The sequence below is a fragment of the Propithecus coquereli genome, unplaced genomic scaffold, assembly GCF_000956105.1.
Source record: "Propithecus coquereli isolate 6110/MARCELLA unplaced genomic scaffold, Pcoq_1.0 Scaffold280, whole genome shotgun sequence".
Lineage (NCBI taxonomy): Eukaryota > Metazoa > Chordata > Mammalia > Primates > Indriidae > Propithecus > Propithecus coquereli.
In genome coordinates, this window is record NW_012148397.1 from 1,543,358 (window position 1) to 1,545,361 (window position 2,004).

Consider the following 2,004-nt stretch of genomic DNA (forward strand, 5'->3'; position numbering starts at 1 on the left):
AAAAAAATAGTAGCTAAAAAATCAACTTAATAAGGGATCACAGTTATTATTTATTAAGGCCTGGGAGTTGGATAGATTTGGAGGAAATCAGCGGTGTCACAGCTAGCCTTGACCCGCCCAGGTGTGCGGACTCACCTCCATCGAGCTCCACCTGAATCCACAGAGGATCCCCAAAGACGGCCCGGCAGAGGGGGCCGGCTCCCAGCTCGGACAGGCCGGGGCACCCGGTCACTCTGAGTCTCTCCATCTTGTCTTGCACTGTCACTTGCTTCTGAGCTGTCACATGCCACTCGCTGGTCGTGCACTCAGCAAACACAGAGAACTCCCCAGGGGACGTAAACTGATGGGTCACGTTGCTGGACAAACTGCCGGCCACAATCAGAAGCGTTACCAGTGTTGGGGACGCACGAACACACACATTCACACATGCGCCTCACACCTTCCCTGCTCTGCAAAAATGAAAAGACGAGGAAGACGATGCTACATGTCCAAGCCCGGCTCTCGGTGTTAGGGCAGGTTACACCAAGGTGTCCAGAGTGGCTGCGGAGAGGTAGAAACTGCACTGACCAATCAGAGACGAATTTTGCCTGCAGGTCCCTTTCCTGCCGTTTACCCGTCTGCGGCCTACACAATACCCCTCACTGCGCGCTTCCGCTTCGTCTCTGAAATACTGTGCTCCAGACTACCTTTCTCCGGCTTATCTTCCCCACCTGTAAAATGGGACCAGATTCCAAACGTATCAAAGTTATGGGTATGTTTTGCTTCTCATTTTCCTGAGGGGACTAATTAAAAATCTATATGGCCTGCATAGACCTAACCCTCCTAACCCACCGCACTGCTCAGGTCTGAATGTTGTGTCCCTCCAAAATTCACATGTTGGAACCTAATCCCCAACGCGGTGGTATAAAGAGGTGAGGCCTTTGGGAGGTGATGAGGTCATGAGGGTGGAGCCTCCATGAATGAGATTAGTGCCTGATAGAAGAGGCCTGGGGGAGCTTGTTCACCCCCTTCCACCATGCGAGGACAGTGTGAGAAAGCGCCATCTGTGAACCAGAAAGTGTGTCCTCACCAGACACGGAATCTGCTGGCACCTTGATCTTGGGCCTTCCAGCCTCTGGAACTGTGAGCAATACGTTTCTGTTGTTTGTGTGCGACCCAGTCTGTGGCACTGTGTTACAGCAGCCAGAACAGAGTAAGACAACCACTCGTCTCCCTCATCCCCGGCCACACTCCCCTTCTCTAACTGGACTGGTCACTCGGCCCTCTGTCCGCTGCCTAGACCAGCCGCCTCCTTCCCACCTCAAGGCTGCCAAGGGTGCTGCTGTTTGCTGGGGGGCTGTAGCCCACCTCCTTGCCCACACTCATGCTGCTCCTTCGGCTCTCAGCTAAACACCAACTCCCCAGGGCAGCCTTCCGTCACCCACCGACTAGGTCAGGTTACTTCATGAGCTGCCATAGCTTCCCTGCTTCTCCTGGGTGATATGTGTGCTGATTCAGTGTCATTGCTCCCTGCTAGGCTGTCAGTGTAGACAGTGTCTGTCTAGTTCTCTGTTCTGTACCCGGCACCCAGCACAGTATCTAACACCTAGTTAGTGCTTGAGAAGAATCTGGCAAATGAACACATTTGTGAAAAACTCCACTCTTGTTGCTAGCCAAGGTGGAGTAAGCCCAGTACAGCCTACTTCTTCCTTGATTACAACTAAAAACCTCAGCAGAATTTAAAAAGAAATACCTGAGGACTCTGAAAAATAAACGACAGCAGGCAGATTGGGGTGGAAAGTCAAAACATGAAGAATGGTGCATACAGATGAGTTTCCTGTTTCGTTTTGCCTTGTTTTGTAATCCCCTTTATGTCTTAGCTTTGACCCAAGGGAAGCCTAAGTCATGGAACTATGTAGTGGGTGAAGATAGCAGAAATCTCAATAAAAATCCCCTCTAGCTGGGTGCCACCATACCCAGCTAAGTTTTTAAAAAATTTTTGGGCCGGGTGCGGTGGCTCACGCC

The 2,004-nt window shown here is 51.3% G+C and overlaps 1 protein-coding gene across 1 annotated transcript in view; it reads right to left on the reverse strand.

The window, feature by feature from the left end:
- PKD1L2 (polycystic kidney disease 1-like 2) overlaps window positions 1–2,004 on the reverse strand; it is a 104,376-nt gene that overhangs the window by 80,998 nt on the left and 21,374 nt on the right. The window contains exon 7 of the mRNA XM_012648177.1: window positions 136–365. Coding sequence (XP_012503631.1) covers window positions 136–365 — 230 coding nt within the window. The remainder of the gene's footprint in view (window positions 1–135; window positions 366–2,004) is intronic.